General features: G+C 33.9%; 2 protein-coding genes across 7 annotated transcripts in view; one reads left to right on the top strand and one right to left on the bottom strand.

Annotated features, from left to right (window-relative positions):
• LOC105333915 (zinc finger protein basonuclin-2) overlaps nt 1–12410 on the bottom strand; it is a 39824-nt gene extending 27414 nt beyond the window's left edge. Inside the window, exons 1-3 of one of the 3 annotated variants that reach the window (XM_066086907.1) lie at nt 11803–12410; nt 6413–6625; nt 3939–4115 (exon numbers count right to left, since the gene is read on the bottom strand). In XM_066086907.1, the coding sequence (XP_065942979.1) occupies nt 3939–3956 (18 nt within the window). In that variant the 5' untranslated portion in view covers nt 3957–4115; nt 6413–6625; nt 11803–12410. Of the gene's footprint in view, nt 1–3938; nt 4116–6412; nt 6626–9388; nt 9614–11802 lie in introns of those variants that run through there. The other 2 variants (XM_011437134.4, XM_066086908.1) reach the window with 2 other exon arrangements.
• A 1953-nt stretch (nt 12411–14363) lies between these two features.
• LOC105333917 (centlein) overlaps nt 14364–20756 on the top strand; it is a 27166-nt gene continuing 20773 nt past the window's right edge. For all 4 annotated transcript variants that reach the window (XM_034468325.2, XM_034468321.2, XM_034468322.2 and 1 more), the window contains exons 1-6: nt 14364–14495; nt 15652–15744; nt 16026–16090; nt 16257–16345; nt 20169–20297; nt 20401–20485. In XM_034468325.2, the coding sequence (XP_034324216.2) occupies nt 15726–15744; nt 16026–16090; nt 16257–16345; nt 20169–20297; nt 20401–20485 (387 nt within the window). In that variant the 5' untranslated portion in view covers nt 14364–14495; nt 15652–15725. The remainder of the gene's footprint in view (nt 14496–15651; nt 15745–16025; nt 16091–16256; nt 16346–20168; nt 20298–20400; nt 20486–20756) is intronic.

Here is a 20756-nt window from a genome sequence, read left to right as displayed (position 1 = left end):
GTAGTGTTACCCTATCTAAACAGTACTTAGTAAATGCCATTCCACAGAAAAAGTGCAAATTTTTTTATCAATCTATGCAAAATTACTCTGTATGTTATAAATGCAAATTGTTAAAACAAATGTAAGCTTGCATTCTCTAGAAAGAGGAGGAATTTTATATCTGACCAAATTACTTTTTTTAAAAAGTTGATTTGTAATAAAAAATTTTAAAAATGCGGGCCATTAAGAAGCAGTGTATTTCATGTAAGAAATTTTTCGAAAGATATAAAATGATGACTTAGTTCAACTGCCAAGGTCACAAGGTTATTTGTTGAGATAATCTCTCTTTTTACGACTTGATTTAGTTACCAAGTACCCTGTGAACTAGGGTTTACAAACCATGTTTACGCATCCTAAGGGTTTATTCTCAAGTTGACAACAGAAATACATTACCTCTGCAATGAAACTAAACTCAAGGATGTAATGAGTTCAGCTTGTGCAAGTAATATTCTTTTTTTTTTTTTAAGTAAAGAAAAAAATGTCCCGGTTAATGATCAGACTTAATTTCAGTGGCTCAGTCAAACTTTTTTTTTTTGATGGCGTGTGTTACCAATAAAAGGGGGTCTTTTCATCTGCGGTATCACACAAAATTTTATACGACAGTTTAATTTTCATCATTAATTCTATCTAGTCTCTGCCTCTTGCTCTTTCATATTCAGCCAATTTCATCAACCAGGATAATATCTATTGAAATCTTTACAGGAACAGCAGTCTAAGGAGTGCTGCAGTGAGGTTCTTATGGAGGTTTTGATGTTTTCTCCTCTGTATCCGTTGGATGTTCTTTGGCACAATGACCCACAATAGGCAGGGAACAGGTCTCTTACTTGGCTCTAAAGCTTTCCTTCTTTACAATCAATCAGGACCCCAAACTAAACATAATCACCCAAATTGCAGGGTTTCAAATCTTTGAATAATTAGTGGAACACCACCAGTTCTGTCTCAGGGAGACGATGTTCCAGCCAAACTTGAAATGGAATCAAAAACATGTATCATTGTGTTTTATTGAAATCATCTGTTGGCATGGCAATATGCGTCAGAGATTCTGTGTTTTCAATAAAACTGAAAAGTTCGGGACACACGATAAAATGAAACCCAGCACAGGTCTCAGGTGAAGATGATACCTGGTAATTGCCCTCACGTTGCTACGGTAATAGACTCCAGCTAAATCAAAATTGGGAACCCCACTTCTCTCCGTGTATATGTGTTCTTTGTCATTTAATAATCTTAACTTGAAGAATGTGGTTCCAGGGTTCGCCTTAATGTTTTTATCCTTCTTTTTCCAAACTGTTTTTAAGTTTTAACTATCGGTTGTAACCTCCCACTTGATTTAAAATTGGATTTGTACTCTGAGAAAGACAATCCTTGTGAAACACATAATTTTTATGATCTTGTCGTACTAACATTTTTCTAAGCTACACAGTTGCAAACTGTTGATAATCTCCCCTGCAGCAGAGTTTATCTCCCTTAGATTTGACTACATTTTTCTATCTAGCAAACAATCTTGAGTGTATTTTTTTATGCTGATTTATACAACAGGCACTGAAATATTCACACCAGATTCTGTAACATAACCCAAGGACCAGATCAAATGTTATCACTATCTTAGGTAGCCTGTCTTTAGGTTGATCTACACAAATCTCCCACATCAAAGCTCCAGTGAACGGCTGAAATTACATACAGAGATAGGCCCCCAGATCCATCCAGAAACTGTTTTCAATATTGTCACTTCCTGCTTCAGTAACGAAACAACTAGAACGGATAAAATTTCTCTACATTTACATTTTGTTTTTTTGAATATCCAAGGCAAGGTTGTTTTTTTTTAATTCTATATTTTGTTTTTGGGTATAAAATCTCAGATCAAAGTTAAATTTTTGAATAGTTAATTGATTTATGTTTTTTGATTAAATCAAAAACCAATTTGAAATTATTCAAAACCAAACTTTTAATTAACTTGGAACAATAAGCAAGCAGAAATTAAAAAATGTCACTTCATCTATTCTTGTTTGTATTTTAATTTGATCAACTCGAGACTTAAGCCACATCAATAGAGCTGAATTAATCACTTTATACACACTGTAAATCAATCTGAGAATAAACTCAGCATTGAATGAAGTATTTTTTGAAGGATTATTGTCGCTAAGTGCCCTGATAGATTTGTCATACAGTACAATTATTTGTCCCCCAATGAGTCCGATACCAATCCATTCAATGTCCCCAGTGCCGCAGAATTAAGCTATTCAATGACATTGATTTTGCGCTAAATCATCAGCTTGTACGGTGACCAGGACATAGATTTCCACCCTCTCTCTCCATCAAGGATGGCAACTGGTTTCAATAGAATCCCTCGACTGTATTGTCCTCAAAAAAGCTCTTCTCTCCCGATCTGTCATATTTCTGGGAGCCAACATGGGCCAATATGATTTGTAGGCATTGATTTCTGCAGGCGATTAATCTATGTGACAGCAAAGAGGTTCTTTTGAGTGTTTTAAATGTTATTTAAAAGTTTCATATTCTGGATTTAATATCCCCAGGGCTCGCCCGTATTCTGTCAGCCCCATAGAGTCACAAATTTGAAACTGTCCTGGGATTAGCTACAAATTAAAACCTCAGAACTTCCAATGTGTCTTGTGACATAAAGACAATATTGAGATCTTAAGGTTCTTCCCACTTTTCGGAAATGTCATTAACACGACAGTAGAAATGAGTAAGGGAATTACATTTCAGAGGCAATCTAGGAAGATACGACAAAAAATCTCGAAGACGTCACATAACTCAATGTGTCATCAGTTAGAGATATCATCCGATGGGGAGAAATGACAAGTTATAATCCTAAACAAAACACAGACTATGTGTTATATGAGATCCCCTAGTTGGCTATTGCGATCAACTGTAATTTACTTTGGAACCTATTGGTTATTGGCTATATTGCGACAATAAATGTGAATTTTTTACTGTTAACTTAATACACAATTTATGTCTCAAAATAAAGAGAAAAAAAATTATGCTTTTAATTAAAGGAAAAACATTGATAATATCAAATATTAAATTCTAAAAACTTCATAATTTTTAAAAGAAAAATACATAAATTCAATTTCAATTTTTGAAAGTGAAAAAAAAAGCAATTCAAATAAAATATATGCAGTTTTAATCAGGCATATCGGTTAACATTAAAATTCAATGATTTTTTTTCCACTTTGAAAATGTTAAATTTTGAGAAAAAAAATGTTATCAATATTAAATTAATTTTTAAAAAAAGACAAGGAATAGCTAATGAGGAATTTTTCTTTAAAAAAATAATCCATTTAATGGCATTGATCAATCTAAATGACAAAACACATTATTTTGGTAATTATCAATTTTCATTCATAAAAATGAAGCCCCCTTCAGAGAGGCCCTGGGAGGATGTGGCTGGTTCCTTTATGAATGAAGAAGAGTGTAGGGGTCTATAAATAGAACATTCCTCCTGAGCATCCTCCAATGGGAGGAAGCCCCAATGTCATACATCAACATCTGTTTTGTTTGATCAGATCTCAGGTTTTTTTATCTTTCTTAAAAAAATCACAATTTCATATTTTGTACGGAGCAGAATTCCTTCCCTTTCCTCTAATTAGCCTAATTGCCTAATGTGCGAGTTGGAATCTCCTAAATGTGATTAAATTACTGGATATAAACCATCATCTTGTCATTTGACAATAGGTAATTTGGTCATTTATTCACTAAAACACATGAAACAAAAATAAAAATCTACTAAAATTGTCTTCAGTTCATTAAGAAGTAAAATTAAACTATCTTATGCTTTGTTCTTTAAAAGAAAAAAAAATGAAAATGAATGACATCCTCATTTTTCAATGACTTCAAGTTCTTAAAATGTTAATGAAAATGACAAATGTATCCCTTACCTCCAAAGGTTTCATCATCTGATCCCAGCGACCATAACAAAGTCTCTTTCTCAAGGACCGGCCAAAATGTCCCAAGGTTCTGTAGGTTCCGTCCGCCCTGTGAAGACGACACAGTGTATTTTTTCTGACTGGCTATCTCTGTGAAGAGCTGGGGATGGTTGCACAGCAGACGACTTTCTGGAAAGGAACCAAAATCACCCCAAATTTAGGCTAGCTGGCATCACAGCTGACAGGGGAACAAGATGTTCCTTACTGTCAATTTATCTCCAACATAAACAAGGCAGCATCAGTTTGCGACTTTTCAAGAGGTTAAAACCAGTCAAAGTTTAGAAGTGCTGTGGCGCATTTAGTGGATGCGTTCGCGTGGCTGCAGTTGTTTCGCTTGTCTTTAATGGCAGGAAATCATCATTAAAATCTTAATATTTCAAAGGAACAAACACAAATTGTCTAAACACCAGTATGAGATAGATAAATTTGTCACACATGTTTCATACTTGCTTTTTAAGACAACAAAGAACTCATGAGTTTTTTCATTCCCAACTTGTGTAATGTCTAACAAATATCTAGAAAGTTGTGCAACTGGTCTGCATATTGTGTACAGTACCAGTAACTGGTCAGTATCAACCCAAGGGAACATTAGAAGAATCTTCAAGCAGGCACATTCAATTTTCCTGGAGATCACTGAACCAAAAGTTTATTTTTAGTGTGAAATGGGTATAACCATGTGTGATTAATCCTTTGAAAAAAGACAGTGATATATAGGAAGCAGATTCCTCGTACTGCTCCATGGATGGGGAGGCTGGATGGTGGGATGGGAGGGCATTGCAAGCACTTCGATATGGTCATTGCCGAGACAAACTTAATACACAGACAAACTGGAGACAGATTATCTTGAAATTACGAGGCGAGACAAAAATAATCAACAAGGAAAAAGCCTACTTAGATGCACGTCTTAATTCTTATTTCATGAACAATGTAACCTTCAAAGCATGCAGTTTTAAGGAGATTTTTCATAACTCCAAAATTTAACAAAGAGAGGAAATTAATTCAAGTATACTAATTCTTTTAACAAAGCATTTAATAACTGCCCACAACAAAACCCTGGTTAAATTGTTTTTTTCGTTTTCCCCCCAGTACTTATTTCGGTCCAATTAGTTAGTGTCCTTGATATAAAAGGCCGACCATCTTTATTGTCCAGCAGAGTCCATGAGGAGATTTAGTATTCAGTTCAGCATTTGTATGACCCTTTTAGATAACACCCATGGGACCCCCAGAGCAAGTGATCAACACTACTTGTAACCAACATTACAACCTGTATGACACTTCACAAACAACACTTGTCTTAGCAAAAATTAATTATTCAACAGGCCCTTAATTAAATTGCCTGTAGCACAGAGGCCTAAAAAAATGTCATAATTTCTCCAGTTCCAATATTGGTGTCCACATTCAGATCTTTTCAAGTTGAATAGCGCTGTTTATTTTTTACTTAGGTTATGCTACTTGATTCAATATTTGGTTTGTCTCTAAGAAAATATTACTTGTAGATTTTTTTTTCTTTTTTGTGGAAAATTGGTGTCCTTTTTAAGGTGATCAGTAAAGCTGATTACTTGAACCTTTTGGATAATTCATGGCTGTTGAAACAAGACAGTAAAAAAAGTGGTAGTTATATTTAATTAGTTTGTAATAATCAGCAATCAAACATCAATACTTTTTTTCCCTCCATTGTCAATTGACATTTATCACATTTCAGTGCCGCGGAGCAAAAATATAACCATGTTAGAGTTGGATACATTCAGCTATCACAGACTCTCTTATCGTCAACAATGCAAAAAAAAGTTTCCAAAAAATGTCATGAATGTAAAAAAAAATGTCAGAAGACAATATTGATCGTTGGACTGGAAGACAGTCCATTTCCAAAGACATCCGATCCACGGAAAGATTGGAGTGGCCAATAAAAATTGTCACATTTTGCACGCTATAATGTTTTAATATAGAGAAAGGAGACATCTTCACCATAAAACAATTTTCTTTTCTAATTAATTATTGAGTCATTGTTCCGAATGTAACCTAATTAAATATCAATAATAAATGATGCGAGGAAGGTAATTGGGACCTGTGATATACCTGTACGAGACATCTGTCACGAATTGTCTTGTGATAAGTCAAATTGTCATGTCTTTGCTATCAAACGGCATACTGATTTGATTAAGTCAGCTGCCTCTGTGAACAAAAAGTTCCCCTACAATGGTCTCCAGAGGGACAGTCGGATGATTAAGGTTACAAACCAAATCAATCTTAATTTAATTTCAAGTTCACAACTTTTAAATGAACTTCATGAAAAATAAAATACATTTAAAAGTCAATGAAAATTTAAAAATTGAGTTTAATAATACATGTACATAATAAAAGAATAATTATTCATTTTCTGGGATGAATAGGAAGAAAGATGCAAAAATTATACGAATTATACTTACATTCACCTTTGTTGGCAAATGGACATCCAAAATCCCAAAACAGCAGGAGTGACAATGTAAAAAAGTGTCACCTTTGGAGGGTTATGAGTCTTTCTGAATCTGAATGATTGTCACTTGGAGATCAGTAGCCTAAAGCTTGGATATCCAGCACATCTTGGAGGAATCTTCTTCGTCTGTCCTGTGTTTGGGCAAGAGACGGGAGACAGGGATCATCTGTAACACATAAACCCACAGAGGTGATCCAGTTACAGAGCAGTAGGACACCCCAGGGACACAGCCTGGGGCCTTCAAAGGGGAACAGATAGGTGTGTTAAGTAACTGTCTACTGATAACTGTCCACATCTTCCCCTGGGGAGATCTGGTAGTGGGATGAGGAAATCTTGGATAGAGATACAGGGTGTTGTATAATCTGGGGTGTTTGTGTCAATCCTCGCACCCTCAGAGCTCTCCCCAGGAAGTCCTTCAGGAGGTCCACTACAGGAGCCCTTACTTTGGACAGAGAGGTGCTAATTTGTTCCCTTGTGTTGTCTTTGATTGGTTAATTCTTGGCATAATTGATTGACCACATCTTGGTCATCTGCAAAGCTTGACACAGATATTTGCTACATGGGGCAGGATAATGACTCTTATACCTTACATAAACTGGCTGCATTTTGCTGCTAATAGGAAATATGCTTCCCACAATTTGTAAACAAAATGACACAAAAAGTCATTGCCATTTGTGTTCAGAAAAAAATCAAAATCTATTAAATTTATGCAAAGATTATGACTGTATTTTAATAGGAATAAAACCAACACAAAGAACCACAACTGTTAATATATGGTGGAGACCTAAGTAGATATTGATGATAGGGGAGAATTTATATGAAATTTCCTCCTCTCTTCAGTAGCCCCTATAGATGATAAGATAAGAAAGCACACAAGAGAGATTCCTTCCAAGAAATCTGATCAGAGAAAAAAAAATGACAGATTAGCATCCCAGTGTAAAACTCATTAAGGCCCTCTATGTATTATCTCAGTGATAATGTAAAGAGATCCAACGGTTAATTGCATTATTTCTCATTATCACTTATTAAAGGTACTGCACCAACAAAAACTAATTACACTAACTTCTTGAAAGGCAATTTCAATGCCATCCAGCACTGTTCCCTGTCACAGTGGGGTTTGAAAAGCTACAAATCCCTTTTGTTCTTGGGATGTTTGGAATCCATTATTTAGGGAATTTTTTTTTATAGCAACTAGCAGAAGTAACATTCATGTAATTCTTTACATTCAAAAATTTCGAATTCTCAACTTTTACTCCTTTAGTCAAAATATTCAGTGGTGACTTAAATGTCACAGATTCTGAAATATCTTCCCTCTTCTCCAAAATATATAATAAAAAAAATTTCCAAATGGTTCAAGTCGTGATGCTTTGTTTCATTAATTATATAAAAACTTCAAGAATACTATCACCCCCTCCCCCTCCCTCCCCCCTAAAAAAAAAAATTAAACTAAGTTTTCCCTCACCCCCAACCTGACTGATGAACAACAACAAAGATCCTTCACAAATCCAATATTGTTCCCCATAAAAGCCTGATCTCTAAAATTCCACAGTAACTGCCTTGACTTAATCAATTGGAGACATTTGAGGAGACAATCATGTTAGTTCCTCTCCTCATTTAATTACTAGGCTATTTAACAGATAATTTAACAAATTAATTAAGCATGAGGCCAATACTCTTCCATTGATCATAAACATTCAGATTCTATCAGTTCTCGGTAAAAAATATCAATTACGGATTAGTGTACTTTACTTTAATCCATTTCCGTAAAGGTCTTAAAATGTAAAGTTCTTAATAAGCAAAGAAACCTTCAGAGAAAAATTAGAGTCAAATGACACCCAAATTAATAACTGCTAACTACTGTTACAGTCATTGATACTGCTTCAAACACTAGGTTTTACTTATTTTAATGTACAATTTTCATAAAAGTTTGAAACTGCAAATTTAACACCAACCTTTTGCTAGAAATAAAAAAAAAATTATCTTTACTTTTTCTTTAGAAAAACAATGCAATAGTTTTCAAATTAAACCCTTTTTTAAATGTGACTTTGACAAGAAAAGTGTGATAAATCAAATGGAACCTTCTCATTTGGGTCCTATAAATACAAAACAAATATCTGTGAACTTTCAAATAAACCTAGTAAAATCACAGGCACCTGACGTCATATATTTTTCTCATAATAAAAATAATACACCGCTTACCTAATAATACACAAGGTACCCATCCCCGCCATCTTGGATTTTTTTAAAACTGTCACATCGCCGTGAATTTTCGCTTATAACTCAGCGGTAACATTTTTCTGCGATCATCTCCGCCGTCCGATCGGTCACTCGATTTATTAGCTTACTGCTGATTCAACCAAAACGGCCCATAACATCGTTTATTAATAAAAATATCTCCTCATTCTGCATCTACTGCTGCTGATTTGCGACAAAAGGCTAAAGGGTGGACGGAAGTTGACATCTTTGCGTCATCTTTTGGGATATCCCTTTTCTGATTGGTGCATTTTTTGCAGTATTTTATTAGGGAAAAAATGCACCAATCAGAAAAGGGATATCCCAAAAGATGACGCAAAGATGTCAACTTCCGTCCACCCTTTAGCCTTTTGTCGCAAATCAGCAGCAGTAGATGCAGAATGAGGAGATATTTTTATTAATAAACGATGTTATGGGCCGTTTTGGTTGAATCAGCAGTAAGCTAATAAATCGAGTGACCGATCGGACGGCGGAGATGATCGCAGAAAAATGTTACCGCTGAGTTATAAGCGAAAATTCACGGCGATGTGACAGTTTTAAAAAAATCCAAGATGGCGGGGATGGGTACCTTGTGTATTATTAGGTAAGCGGTGTATTATTTTTATTATGAGAAAAATATATGACGTCAGGTGCCTGTGAGTAAAATCTGTAAGACAGTACTGCAGCGATGACCTACCTGCCTAGAGCTTAGTGTGTCTCCCGTCTTGGGGAAGCTTAAAAGCAGATAAAAGCCACTAAACATTTAATATGAACACACCTGGGAACTCATATAAAAGTCAAATAGCTTTTTAAAACATCAATGAATACACAAAAATGTGTGCTCCCAATTTAATGCATACTTAGGGTTGACAAAGTAAAATGTCCCATTATAATCCACAATGCATGCAAAGGGAATACCAATAACGTGATCAATGAAATGTTTGAACACAACACTTTTAACAGTTCTGTCGCATCAATACTCAGTGTCAACTGCATTTAAACAAATTGATCGTAATTTTCTTGGCTCGGCAGTCCAACAAAAAAGGATGTGTACACTAGGGGGAAATTGTCCCAAAGTTTACATATGTGTGACTTAGTATTGATGGGGACATTAAAAGCTGCGTTAAGTCAATCTTTATTGATAGAACTGGAATGGGGTTGCTTTGGGTGACAACTTTCTTGCCTTGTTTTATGTTTCCATTTTATGAAATTAATGTAAATTCTCTGTGATCAAGTCATAAGAGAAAATGTCCCTTCCATTTCATTCCCAGTAAAGTATTTGCTGAGCAGTTTCTTTCATTTTTAATGTTGGAAGAATAAGATCAATAGCGTTTCATAATGTCTCTTGCAAGGAACCCTTTACAATCCTGTTATAGGTGGCCAATATTCAGTCGACTTCTTCTAAAATTTACATTTTACCACTGCCATCAAAATACTTTACCGTACATTGTTTTGTAATGTTGAATAAAATTATTTTTTTTAATTCTTTACTATTTTATTTTGTCAGTTCTTCAGTATAAAATATAATGTAGAAAAGGAAAGTTTCAGAGGAGTTACAAAACTGCATGTCTAATAACTGGTTATGATGCAAAGATTATAATATAAAAGTATTTTGTAAGTTTGGGTGGAAGATCTGAACAGTAGTGTTATGACACAATGTACAATTCATCAAATGAAATAAATTTGTTATAAATGCAATGCATTAATAAAAATATAACCATAAATGTATTTAGAGTTCTTCGAGATGTTGTATATTTGAAAGACAAGAAGGTTGGAGGGTGGGGTTACGTAGATATTTCCTTTCCTATCCTTACTATGCAAATAGTTTCGTAAAAAATTGATAAATACCTGTAGATCTCTGCCCTAGCTAATATAGGAGCCCTTAGTTGACACAAAATAGTTGAGAATTTTACTATAATATTTTGGTAGAGGCCACTCATTCCAACCATGCACTCAGTTTGACTGTAAAATGTCAATGAGTCAGAAAGATTTTTAATTCAAAAATTGCATAAGTTTTTATCATTTTACCCAAAATTTATGGCTCCAAGAGAAAATAGCAGGTGGTCATGAATTTAACAACTTATGTTCCCATTACTCTTACTACATATGATATTGGACAAAACTTCGTTAACCCGAAGTTTGACCGTGTAGTTTTTGAGAATGAGCTATACACATACATGATTTAAAAGATTACACTGACCAATGACAATGGACAAAATCATAGAGAAATTATTACTTTGTGTATCATTTAAATAAGGCAGAAATTAAAGCAGCAGAAAATAATGTCAAAATTTGAAAGGAAAATAGACGTAAATGTCAGAGAGTCGACTTTCAATATCAAACATTAGTGACATCGAAACAAATACATGTACATAAACTTAAATAAGCAATTAAATGATCATGAAAAATCTTTTGGTGTCCATTTTACACCTCACCAAATTGCTGAGTAGATTTGTATCAGATGCTACACACTTGTTATACCAACTTTTCACACATCAAAAACCTCAAGAATTAACTCATTTAGATCCAAAAGATCCTTTGGAACAAAAATATTGAGTTTTGTTAATGTTTACACTCAACACATGTATGCTCTCAGCATTTTGTAAAGAATAATCAGAATTTAGTTGCATATAGCAAAAACTACAATCATTCAACAAAATACGTTGACCAATTAATGTTTTGTTTTAAAATGATAATGCCCATAGAGAATACAACAGAGTTTGATCTTGTTAGTCTATGCAGTTAAAAATCTAATCAAGTCCATATAACAATTTATTCCACTGAGAATATCAATAAAACTAACAAGAAAACAGGGTTGCAGATAACTGCTGGAAACAAAATTATTTATATGAAAATAATCCACTAAAAAAGATATAGGTATCAAAACTTCAATTCAAAGACAGAAGATAAATACATAGTTTTAATATATACAGTGCTACAAATCTCATTAATTTTTTAAAATCCTTTTGTACCCTTTTTTGCAAATAAATTATTAAAATATAGGAATTCTTAAATGTTAAATGCATTGGAAAAAAAAAATGCTAAAAATGTTTTAGAATTAGAAATACGGAGATGGATGAGCTCAAATTATAAAGAAAATGCTTGCCTCACCTGAGAAGGTTACTCAAGAGTTTCACCTGTCACTGCGTATTTGGTGTACCTGTGACATGTTTTCTGTAGACTCTGGGAATCGGTCCATCAGGAATGGTCCCAAACCAAGCTTGTCATTGTCATCATACCGCCGCTGCCGCCACCAAATCAATGTTCCTATCCCAGCTCATTGTCACTCTGTCAAACCTGCTACGAGAATTTATCGGATTTTAGTATAAACATTCATTAAAGTCAACCACTTTTCATTCTCTAGAACACTTCAATAATTCTTTTAAGTGATAATATTGACTTGGGCTGCAGACATACACAAAATATTGAGGACATTTTTTTTCTATAAACGATATCACACTATTGACTTAAAAGGCTTACAATAAAGACTGGGTAATAACCTGGCATTGAGGTCTCTGGGAAATAGAATATTTGATGTTAATGCATGTTAAACAAATGTACACAATGTCAAAGCCTTTTGGCCACATTTAGAAGTTATTATTAAATGAATGTTTTTCATTTATATCATCTTTTCCTATAGCAAATTGCTCTGTGTGTATTTCTAGGAATAATTTAATCTGACTAATGCTACACAAAATTAAAGAATTACATTGTGTTTTGGGTTTCTTTTTAAATAATCAAATTATGTAGAAGCTAGAATATATTTTTACATAGATTATAATCAGCAAATCAGAAAGTAAAACTAGAAGCATGTCATGAGGTGGTCTTTGTAGCTTTGAAAAAATTATACGGAAAATGACACATTTTCTTGACTTTCTATTTAAAATTCATTATATGAAAAATAATCATACCTACATGTACATTCATTTTAATATAATTTTAAAGAAGCTAGAGGTCAAAAATATATCATATGCAGTTTTTAGAGAGGTTGAAGGCATTCTGGATATATGACATGCTAATAATGCAGTTTAATTAAGATAAAAGAGGGATATTCCACAAATCAACCCAAATACATATTGGCCTAATGGCCCAAGGGCTGATATACAGCAACCGAGGACCAATTCTGAATCCTGTATAAAAAAAAACGTCATAATTTTCATATCATATACTTACAGAAAAAATAAAAGCAATATACTGTAAAAATGAAATAAGTCTACAGTTGTTAACAAAATACATGTACTTAGCATTGTTCACTTCAAAATCCTATAATTTTCCTGTCAATGCATGTGCACTAATGTCAATGTTATTATTTGACTCAGCATCAGAATCTTCATGTACATACCCTTGTCAAATATTTACCATATATGTCCAGAATCAAACATCTAAGTACAAAAGGTCATAACAGATTTACAAGAGGTGATTTTAGAAATCAAAAATTCACTAAAGGTCCCAAGAGTTCCCTTCAATATAGTAAAGGGCATCCTTCTAAAGTCATAAAGGATCCACCCCATTTACCAATTTACCCCAGTTTGACTAAAGCAAGCACTTACTAATTCACTTCGTTGTAGTGAATTAGTAGGGGCCGACTTTAGTCAGACTGTAATGTGGTAGAGTCAGGAATATGGCATTTGTTCTAGCTCTAGCTCGAGTGGTGGAGTGCTGGACTGGCATGTCAGAGGACCCAGGTTCAAACCCCAGCAGAGGCAAAAATGTGTTTCTGTTACATGTGGCGCCCACATTGGGACCTGGGCATTCTCTGGCATGTGAGAGGGGTTGTCTCTATTCTTCACCCCATAGGTGTTGGCAATCCTTAAGAGTCGAGTTCGACTCTTTCCTTGGAGGGGGACAATGTGGAAGTCAGGTTTATAGCATTCCTACTACGTTTAGCTAGTAGGTTAACTCATTAGCTCGATCCAGAGACATAAAAAACAATGTTATTTATGTCTCTGCCCGATCGGTAGAGTGCTGAACTGGTATGCTAGAGGCCCAGGGTTCAAACCCCAGCACTGTTACAGTAATTTACTCCCAATGACAATGGCCAATCTGAACCACTATGTTAAATACGTTTCAACCACCATGTTACAAAAATTTTCAATCAAATCGTAGACAAAAATTTGATTATAAATATCGTTAATACCCTACTCAGAGTACTCAGAATTGAAGGCGAGTAGTATCGAGAGATAGATAGAATACATTATCGTGTTATTCATTATCTACCCAAACAACAGGTAATGGATTTTATCTACAAAAGCCCTTGATAGAATTTTCTATCGTTAATATGAAAGTTGTCATATGGATCCCGGATAATCGTAGACTGGTCACGGTAAGATTATTCTTTCTACATGTGGTAGAGTCAAGTATATGGCATTCCTACTAGCTCTGGCTAGTGGGTTAACCCTTTAGCTCGATCGGTAGAGTGCTGGACTGGCGTGCCAGAGGACCCGGGTCCAGCAGAGGCAATAAGTGTCTCTGTTACATACACAAACTCCAAAATGAAATATGGCGCCATTATCACTCTTTGGTCAAATGTCGTAATATTGCACAAAATTATAATTTATCGAATATCAATAAAATTGTGACTTTATCATTTCATAATGAATAATTCTTCAAAAACCACATTTCGAATCATTTTAATGACTAGAGATGGCATTTTAACTATTTTACGGCATCATCTGAAAGACGTTTTACGATAGTAAACAGAGAAGCGCGGATTCAAAACTTCCGGTAGTCAACTTGTGCAAAATTTCATCAAAATACATGCTTCTGTCGATGTTTTTGTAGTGTTATATGCAATTTTGCATCAGGTAAATACATAAAGCCATTTCTTACATGTTTTCAGCTCAATGCAACATTGACCGAATATTTATTTACAATTTTGAATATTCTTCATAGAAATGTTGCGACATGTTTCATCAAGTTTTTCTGTTCCGATCTTGAACGTAGGTCCTATTAATTGAATAAACTTATACATTTTCCGCATCTTTTTTTTGCATTATCGTAGGTCAAAATACTAGTAGTATACCGTTATAATTGCCTGGATAATTTGTTCAAAAAATTTGTACAGCCTAGATGGGGGAGGGGGGGGGGGGGGTAACTGTTATCACCGATTTTCACAGCTCAGAGTTAAAATAATTTACCTTTAAACATATCTTACAATAAATGAGCAGATTTTATTGTTTATACATTATTTTACGCTTATCTATGACGTTTACAGCATTTGCTTTTGCCACAGAGAATTGTGTAAAAAAAAAATAAAAAAGAAGCATTGTAAAAAATGTGGATATCTCAGATGAAATATAACAAGAGTGGACCTCATCTTGGAAACCACCCCACTTCATCAGCTAATTTCTCATTTTAAACGTTCAACTAGAATCTTGCGCCAATTCGATTTCCGTTAAAATGATTCTTCTGTAGGATCTCACCTCCAGTTTAATTCTGCATGATTACGTCTACATCTATCTTTTTCTCACGTAAACATCTGAAATCAAAAACTCCTTGTCTTTTTCCTTAACCAATCATATGACATAGATTTAAGGTACCATATTTTGGATTCTACAGAAGCCAAGGAGTTGTCGTTTTTTAATGCTTACATGAGAAATTTGTTTATTGGTTGTGTAAGAAAAAAAACTAAACCATTGTTGATATGTCAAAGAAGAATCATTTATGAAGAAATATAAATCTGCCAATATGTCTTGTTTAGCAATTGAAATGAGAAATTAGCTGACGAAGCAAGGCGATATCCAAGATACTCCCTTGTTATATTTTTTCTCTGAGGTATCCACTTTTTTATCAATGTTTGTTCTTTTTCTACACAAGCCCCTGTGCTTTTGCAGCCAAATTTCAAACTGTTTGATAGTTTTTTATTTTAAAATATGCATGTTATAACATTGATTTTAATATCAATTGAAGAAAAATATAAGGATTTGAAGTTTTATATAGTTTTAAATTTTATCAATGCAGACCGACATACTTCACAAAAACATGAAAAGATGATAAGCAACGTTCAGAGACAGTGAAGAAAGAAGTGGATAACAATGAATGCATCAGTGTTAAGTATGTATAGCACGTTAAATCACCAATGTGTATTATAAGGTAGTTGAAATTTTAAAAAATAAATCAATAAGAACACATAGATTCAGTTTAACATAATAAACATTTTAGTAAATTTTTTTTCCTGAATTTTTTCAAAATAACAAAATTTCGATAACAAATAATGACGACTTTGTCCTTGTGCCTGGTACATAAAGCTTTGATGACTGTTATTAATTGGTGAATATCTTAGTGCATATATGTTCTGGCCATCATCATTTATCAGTTGTTATTGTATATTTTAGATGATGAAATAAGCAGACTGCAGTCTGAAAATAGAATTCTCTCGGAGGACCTTCGTCAGTGTCAGGTATTCAATTCCCTTATCTTCACTAATTCACGTTTAATACTTAATATAAATTTACATTTATTACTGGTATATATACTGGTGTACTAGTATTAAGATTTTGACATCAACATAATGAATTCTAATGTCCATTTGCCTTTATTACTTGATAATATGCTTATCTTTTTAGAATGACAAAGATTTTGTTTGGTCATTGTGGAAAAAATTACAAGTTGCCAATCCAGATGTCACTAAAGCAATCAGTCTGGTTGTTCAAAGGTATGCACTTGAGTAACTTATTTGTGTGATGATCCAAATGCCCTCCAGACATGTACATGTTCAACCATTCAAACTGTTCAGTTAGAAGCTTGTCATTCTGCAATGTGACCCTTCTCTAAGTTTGGCAATTGAATAAAGATTAAAAGTATATAGTCTGGTTGAAAAAAACTTCAGTATCTGTAACAGTGAGACAGTTTGTTAAGAACTGAGTCTTTGAGTATGGTTCTGTCAAGTCTGTTAAGCTTTGAAAAAGTGAGTCTGGTTATAAAATCAGGCTTATGAGTCGAGTTAACTCAGAGTCTTGTCTCTGATTTAAAGATTCTACCTGTGAGGAGATAGAACCATTTTAACAAGAACTTGTACTTTTGGTAGCTGTATCAAGCAGCAATGTGACCTAGGCCTGTCTGTTTCATTCCTGGCGATTCAGCCATGGCTCTCTGAAATCAACACGATCTGTCTGGCTTTCGAGTTGAGTCTACGCAATCAGTGTATATTTCGCTTGAAACCAGTATCATTTTTAACTTGTTTTGACACAAAGATAGACATTTACATCCTACTGAAAGTCCAAGGCCTCGTTAAAATGGTTCTAATGTCTCTGAAACAGTGAGACTGTCACTAAAAGTTTAAGGGGCATGGTCATGATTTTGGTCAAATTTTTTTTTTCTATTTTTATGACAATGCTTGAGTAATGCATTTCTAATAATCAACTAAACTTTGAGTGTTATTTATAAGCAAGATACAGGGCTCACAATTCTTTGTTATGTAAACAAGGCTTGTGCCATGTTTATGTTTACATTGGTTCAATATACTAGTAAAGGTTCTTTTTCAAGCTGATTTTTCTATCTGTTAATTTCTTTTGAACTTAAAAAAATCAGTTCCGATGTTTGTAACATTCATTTTAGGTGTAAACCAGACATTTTTAAAATGTAAACAAAAACATGATCTGAGCTTTGATTTACATAACAAAGAACTGTGAGCCCTGTATCTCGCTTATAACTTGACGACTGACACTCAAATTTTGGTTGACTATTAGAAAAACCTTTTCTGTAGCATTGTACACATTAAAAGCAGAAAAATAGATTTCAAACAAAATTGTTACCATGTCCCTTGAAGTCTCTGAGTCTATTTGTATAAAGTAAAGTCTCTGATTCTATAAGTCTGGTAGTAATGAGTTAAGTCTGCGATACAGTGAGTTCGGTTATAATGAGGAAAGAGCAAATAAAAAATAACTCTTCAGTATAGTATGTCTTGTTATAAAGAGGAAAAGATGTAACAAAGAGTTTAATCTCTGAACAGCATGTCTGGTTATAAAGAAAGGTCCAGTAAAAAGTTCAGCCTCTGAACAGTATGTCTGGTTATAAAGAGTCAAGTCCTTGAGTCTTGTTGTTTGGAATAAAGTCTGCTTTTGCAAGGATGCAACTTTTTGATATACAATACTACGTCTGGTCTGTAAGAGGCAATGAGCTGTTTCAAAGTGTAGTTGTTATTAAGTCTCTGGTTTTGTAAGGATGCAACTCTCGGACATACCGGTAATTAATCTGGTCTGTAAGAGACAAATTGTCATACAGTCCCTGAATCAAGCTGCAATGAGGTGTTTCAAAGTGTGGTTGTAAAGAGTTAAATCTTTGGTTCCGGAATTTGGTTGAAAAGAGCTCTGACACAGTGAGTCTAGTTATAAACTGGTTTGTCTCCGATATCTCAAGTATGGTTGGAAGAGGTACATGTAAGTCTCTGATTATGTTAGTCTGGTTGAAAATAGTCATTAGGTAGTTTCTGGTTTAGTTTGGTTGCGAAGAGTTTAATCTCTGGTTCTGGAGTCTGGTAAAAAGAGCAAAATCTTTGACACAGTGAGACTGGCTGTAAACTGGTTTTTCTCTGATGCATGTATTTCAAGTGGATGGAAGAGGTAAATCTCTGATTCTGTGAGTCAGATTGAAATGAGGTCTCTGAGTCTGGTTGTAAAGAGTTAATTAAATCTCTGGTTTTATGAGTCTGGTTGTAAAGAGTTAATTAAATCTCTGGTTTTATGAGTCTGGTTGCTTACTGATAAGTCTCTGTGTCTGGTTGTGAAAAGTAAAGTCTTTGATACAGTGAGTTTAAGAGTTAGGTCATTGTTACAATCTGGTTGCAAAGAGTCAAATTATGATACTGTAAATCTGGATGTAAAGAGACTTTGACAGTGTAGTTTTTAGTGTGTCTGGTTGTAAACATTTAAGCTTCTGATAAAGTGTGTCTACTCTACTAAGTATTTGATAAAGATACAGATACAGAGATTTATAAGTTTCTGAGTCTTGTATACAGTTCAATCTTTTATACAATGAGCAAGTGTTTTGTTTGTTTTTAGCTTCAGGACATTAATAAGATTTTTGTAGTTTAAATTTTAATGTCACATTTTGTGTGCCATCAAATTTCTGTTTTCTGTTCTCTATCATGAAAAGTGGATTTTATTCTTCAAATGTATTATTTATCAATTCTTCCATTGAGATATTGTATATTCATACCTCATTTTTTAGATATTTTTATGTAATGTACCCTGTGACAGAGTTGTTTCTTCATCAAGTTATTTAAAAATATATATTATTATGAATATCTACTTTAAATTCTATTTTACTTGAAGTTGCAAAGCTGTTGAAAAAAGTAATACATGTGCTAAAATAGTTGTGCGAAAATTAGAGAAAAGAAATGACCAGAAATCTGGCTTGTTTGGTGCAGATTGATAAAACCTGATATAGACATTTGATGCACTAAGAAGTTTCAAGCAGAAACTCATTAGGATAGACAGAAATGATCAGATTAGAAGTAAATTTCTAAATCCAGTGACATCAGCAGATACTGGGTCCCCCTTTGATTTGGATTTTTAGAGTCTCTGGAGACCTAGAATTGCCTGACAGACTTAAATAACTGGAGAGTTACCCCTTTTCATGAAAAATTCACGTCCTAAAGAAGATTAATTAAGGAACGTGAGACAAGAAATAGATACCTGTCACATGACAGGGTTTGACTGCCATCATCTCGCAGTGGTGGCAGCAACTGGGGACCCGCTGTTTTATTATCAGATTATTCTGTTTCATGGTAATTTGATTTTGATGTCATTTTCATGTTTTATTGAAACTTGTTGGGAGATGGGAATGTTTTATTACAATTAAAGAAAGCTAAAATAGTAGGAGATGCTGACTTATTGATTTGATGGTGATTGCGTATCAGATTGGCTCTGATTGCCAAAGGGTCCTAATGATGAACGGCCCACTTCTGCAGTGGTGCTCTCTATCTACACAGAAATCAAAAATAGTTTTCTTGTCATTCTGTTAATGTTTCCATTGACAAACTTGGTTTTTGTTCAAAGCAATAACAGTGTGATTGTAATTGATATATAGATACTTAGATTTCAAAACTATTTTGGTTGGTGTCCTTGTAAAAAAAATATTCGTAAGTTACAGTAAAGGCTGCAAGAATTTTTAAATTGTGAAATTCATCCTCAGCCATGCAAATATGCTTTAGATTCTGAAATTTGGCTTTTGTTAAATATATTTCTTTGAAGAGCTTTTATTGGTGATAAAATTCCACTAAAAAGACTAACATGTATTTCTAACTACTTTCAAATGTATACTCTACAGGTAGCAATGAATCTTTTGTTGTTGATTAATATTTAGTTTGATTTTCTTAGTTTGCTCATATTAAATTACCCCACTTAATCCCCACCCCACTCAATACATATTCACTTGACGTTAATATTCAAAAAATTGATACCTTTGTTTGTAGTCTTTAAAAAGCATACATCCTTTGAATCTTATTGCTTATTTTATAAAAATCATTGCTGTTTTAGAGAAAAAGAAAAGGCTGAAATCAAAGACAGGAAAGTGCTTGAAGTTCTCCAGTTAAAAGATGACAAAATAGAAGAGTTACAAACACTTCTGACACTCAGATCACGAGAACTTGGAGAGATTGCCTCTGTGTAAGTATATTTCGTTGTAAATATCTCCTCTTTTTGGTAAAACAATCCAGATTTGATTTAAATCTGATCTATAAAGTTGAAGTTTTTTTTTAATGAATTACAGGAGAATAGACCATCAGCAAGAACTTCAGAGATTTCAGAGGGAGATTGACCAGCTAAGGGATCAAAATGCAGCAATGGAAATACAGGTAAAAAGACTGACCATACAACTTCATGAAGACTTGTTTATGTACAATGTCTGAAGCTCTTTCATAGGCTATATCGATTTTTGAAATTATTTATGTGTGACATATATGTATATGCCTGAACTATTGGATTTGAATGGCATATATCTAAAGCCTGTATTTGCTATTTATCTTTGACCAGTCAAACCGTATACCTTAATGTACTGACATGGTTGGGATTTGGCCATATTACTTAAAGCAGAATTTGGGTATTGAACTTTTTAAGCCAATGTAG

The sequence above is a fragment of the Magallana gigas genome, chromosome 6 (assembly GCF_963853765.1).
Source record: "Magallana gigas chromosome 6, xbMagGiga1.1, whole genome shotgun sequence".
Classification (NCBI taxonomy): domain Eukaryota; kingdom Metazoa; phylum Mollusca; class Bivalvia; order Ostreida; family Ostreidae; genus Magallana; species Magallana gigas.
The sequence above is the reverse complement of the archived record's forward strand: the minus strand, read 5'-3'. Positions and strand labels throughout refer to the sequence as shown.